The sequence below is a fragment of the Myotis davidii genome, unplaced genomic scaffold (assembly GCF_000327345.1).
Source record: "Myotis davidii unplaced genomic scaffold, ASM32734v1 scaffold962, whole genome shotgun sequence".
Classification (NCBI taxonomy): Eukaryota; Metazoa; Chordata; class Mammalia; order Chiroptera; family Vespertilionidae; genus Myotis; species Myotis davidii.
In genome coordinates this window covers 3,290,264-3,293,758 of record NW_006295559.1, presented here as the reverse complement: position 1 = coordinate 3,293,758, position 3,495 = coordinate 3,290,264, and the positions used below count along the sequence as shown (strand labels likewise).

At 37.2% G+C, this 3,495-nt stretch overlaps 1 protein-coding gene across 15 annotated transcripts in view; it reads right to left on the bottom strand.

Annotated features, from left to right (window-relative positions):
- TBC1D5 (TBC1 domain family member 5) overlaps window positions 1–3,495 on the bottom strand; it is a 431,389-nt gene that overhangs the window by 147,899 nt on the left and 279,995 nt on the right. For all 15 annotated transcript variants that reach the window (XM_006770168.2, XM_015568088.1, XM_015568082.1 and 12 more), the window contains one exon: window positions 2,665–2,837. In XM_006770168.2, the coding sequence (XP_006770231.1) occupies window positions 2,665–2,837 (173 nt within the window). The remainder of the gene's footprint in view (window positions 1–2,664; window positions 2,838–3,495) is intronic.

Genomic DNA, 3,495 nt, shown 5'->3' with positions numbered 1-3,495 from the left:
TGACTGGGACACCCTTCAGGGCAAACCAGCTCGCCCCCACCCATGCACCAGGCCTCTGTCCCATATAGCGAATGGGTAAAATGCAAACTGACCCTAACAGCAGGACTGGGAATGACTGGTTATTGTGACACACACTGACCACCAGGGGGCAGACGCTCAATGTAAGAGCTGCCCTCTGGTGGTCAGGACGTTCTCACATGGGAGGAGCTCTGTTTAGCCACAAGCCAGGCTGATGGCTGCCAGTACAGTGGTGGTGGTGGGAGCCTCTCCTGCCTCCTCCGCAGCGCTAAGGATGTCCGACTGCATTTTAGGCCTGCTCCCCGCTGGCAAGTGAACATCCCCCAAGGGCTGCCGGGCTACCAGAGGGATGTCTAATTGCCATCTTAGGCCCAATACCCCCAGGGAGCAGGCCTAAGCCAGCAGGTGGTCATCCCCTGAGGGGTCCCAGACTGTGAGAGGGCACAGGCCAGGCTGAGGGACACCCCCCGAGTGCACAAATTTTTGTGCACCGGGCCTCTAGTTAAATGTATAAGATAAAACTCATTGAAAAGAGAAGAATATTTCAATCATTAACTGTGTTTAGAATAGGAAGCTTTTTGCTTAAACTGCTGGAAGAGAATTTTTAAGGTATGTAATTACACTGCTTTAATGACTAAAAGTTATATTGTTTAACATATGTTTATATTTCAAATATCGTTTAAAAAAACTTAGTAGTCATACATAATTATACTGTGATGTGTTAGAACAAATACACTGTGATATAAATATTTTAAAATTATTTCACAAAATTAAGCAGATTATTTATCAATAACCAAGAACCTCGCCAATAAATTACTATAAACCACCACAGCGAAACAATTGCTAATCCAGAAAATAGAAAAAAAGGGGAAATGGAAGATGTACAATAAACATTTGGGAGATATGAAATTTATCCCATGAGTGTCATAAAGAGCTCATAATTTACAAATGTCAAAGCCCAAGTGTGTTATAGGGTCCTTCCTCAAAAGTGACATTAATTGCATATCCCACAGATGCTTATTATGTATTCTATTTATATCAAAGTATAAAATGTAGTTGAAAATATACAAATTCAATATATTTAAGGTGATAATAAGACACAGTTACTCTCTCCTTTTCCTCAGCTATACTATAACACACAGGGGTCCTCAAACTTTTTAAACAGGGGGCCAGTTCACTGTCCCTCAGACCGTTGGAGGGCCGGACTATAGTTTAAAAAAATAACTATGAACAAATTCCTATGTACACTGCACATATCTTATTTTGAAGTAAAAAAACAAAATGGGAACAAATACAATATTTATATTTGTATGTGGCCCACGGGCCGTAGTTTGAGGACCCCTGCTATAACAACCTGATTTGGGGCCCCAATTATTTCTTTCCTCCTAACTGGCCTTAATGTCCTAACCTTGTTAATAGCTATTTTAAAAGAAACTTTTATGTCTATAAACACAAACACATTAGTTAGACTTATAAGCGTAAATTACAATTCATTAATAACCTACAGTGCTGCCAAATACCCATGTTACCCACAACTTTCTTATTTCAAGTGGGAATGATGAAGCCAAGCTGAAGTCACAGAAATGAAAACAAGCATCATTAAAAACAGGAAAGCAGACTTCTTAAATTACAGTTTAGGAGTTCCAGCGAATAAAGAGAGCTCAATATTTATTAGTGAACGAGTCTGTACAACATGAGGACATAAAGAAAACATTCATTGATATTTTTTACTTTAGACTAAATAAATTGGTCCTAAACCTTTGACTTGAGATTCTTTGTAATTCAAATAATGAATTTATATTTACTGAGCACCTACTATGTACATCTCAATGATATCTTTTCAATTTTTCATATTCTACCTAATTGAGAGATGGAATTTGCAAGAAATATTTACCAAGGAACTACCTAATAGTTCACAGATATGTTCTATTGTTTTAATATAAAAGATCCTTTTGTTGTCTGTAATACTGCATAACTAATTTATATTTATTAAAACTGCTGTCTGTGTAATTTGCCTACTCACCTTATAAGCCACTGAATGAATACATACAAATACACACACACATATCTAGGGAGCTCCCTATTTTTTTGCTACAGAGTTATGTGGCTAAAGAAGATTAATATATTATGTTCACTGTGAAGGGCATTGAAGTTACTTTTCAAAATGCACTTCTGAGGGTAGAACAGAAGGCCATACAATAAAATGGAAAGATTATAGACTGTTTGGGTTTGGGGCTGGCTCCATGTGTGTATGACCTGTGCAACCCTATACTTCTTAAAATGCTTGGTTTAATGATCTGCTGCTGTGCCATTTAAAAATTCTAATTTTTTAAGGAGGCTATTCATTTTTATTTTGCACTTGGCTCTGCAGATTATGAAGCCAATCCTGCTTGAATTTGAATTATGACTTAAGTTTCTTCCTCTGTAACAAAGTGGTAACAATTACCAGGGTTGATGGGATATTAGGTGAAATATCATATGTAAAAGCTATGAGCACAGAGCCTGGCACATAGGATAGAAATGAGATATGAAATGAAATGGAGCTGAACCAGTTAGCTCTTGCTCTTACTCTTATAAATCTACACATAGAGAAATCGTCATAAATCATAATTAGGTAGAGCTGCAATGTAAACTTTTAATACTTACAACCCATATATCTGTGGTGCAATTTCTAGTCTGTTCAAGTGCATGTAGAGCTCAATATCATGCTTCTTCAGTAGATGATCCTGGATTTGGTTGACTTTAGTAACAATAGCAACTGTCGGCCCTAAGTCCTGTGGTCTAGCAAAGGGGATAGGAGTTAGCAGTGTTTCTTTCCCCTAAAAACAAGAAAAATACAACAAGTATTATATTTTCAATTTGAAATTAACAAATATGTGGACATCGTTCCTGAATACATTTATCAATTAGAGTTTAAATAAGAACCAACAACTAGTCTAAATAGAATCAATAATTATTTAATGACAAATGCTTATAATGTGGAATCATATGCTGATCATCATATAGATGATTGTGAACATAAAGGCCAGAAAATGCCTTCTAAAATACTTTCTACCTGTATTCCCTTTACCAATTTCTCTGGTGATGTTACGCATTACAAGATAATTCTGGCTAGAGGCAGTGGTGGCCACTAGTCTATTTGTCCATGGGCAGTGTATCTAATCAGCCATAGTACCTAAAAGAAACACTCCAATGAAAACATATTTCTGGTGGCATAAAACTAGAATATGAAAAACAGCAAATGAAAAATTTTAATTTGAGCTCTCAAAACTATAAAAAGCCAGAAAATAAAGTGCCGGGAGCCGGTCCATCCTTGCTGTTTCAAGGGACCTGGCATATATGGCATACTGTTCTTAATATATTTGCTCACCTTTTTGGCACTATGTGTTTTAACCGAGGTCACCTCTCCGAGAAAGGTTGTTTCCCCAGGTAGGGATTTTCCCCTGAAGTTAGGGAGGGAATAAAACCTCTTAACTA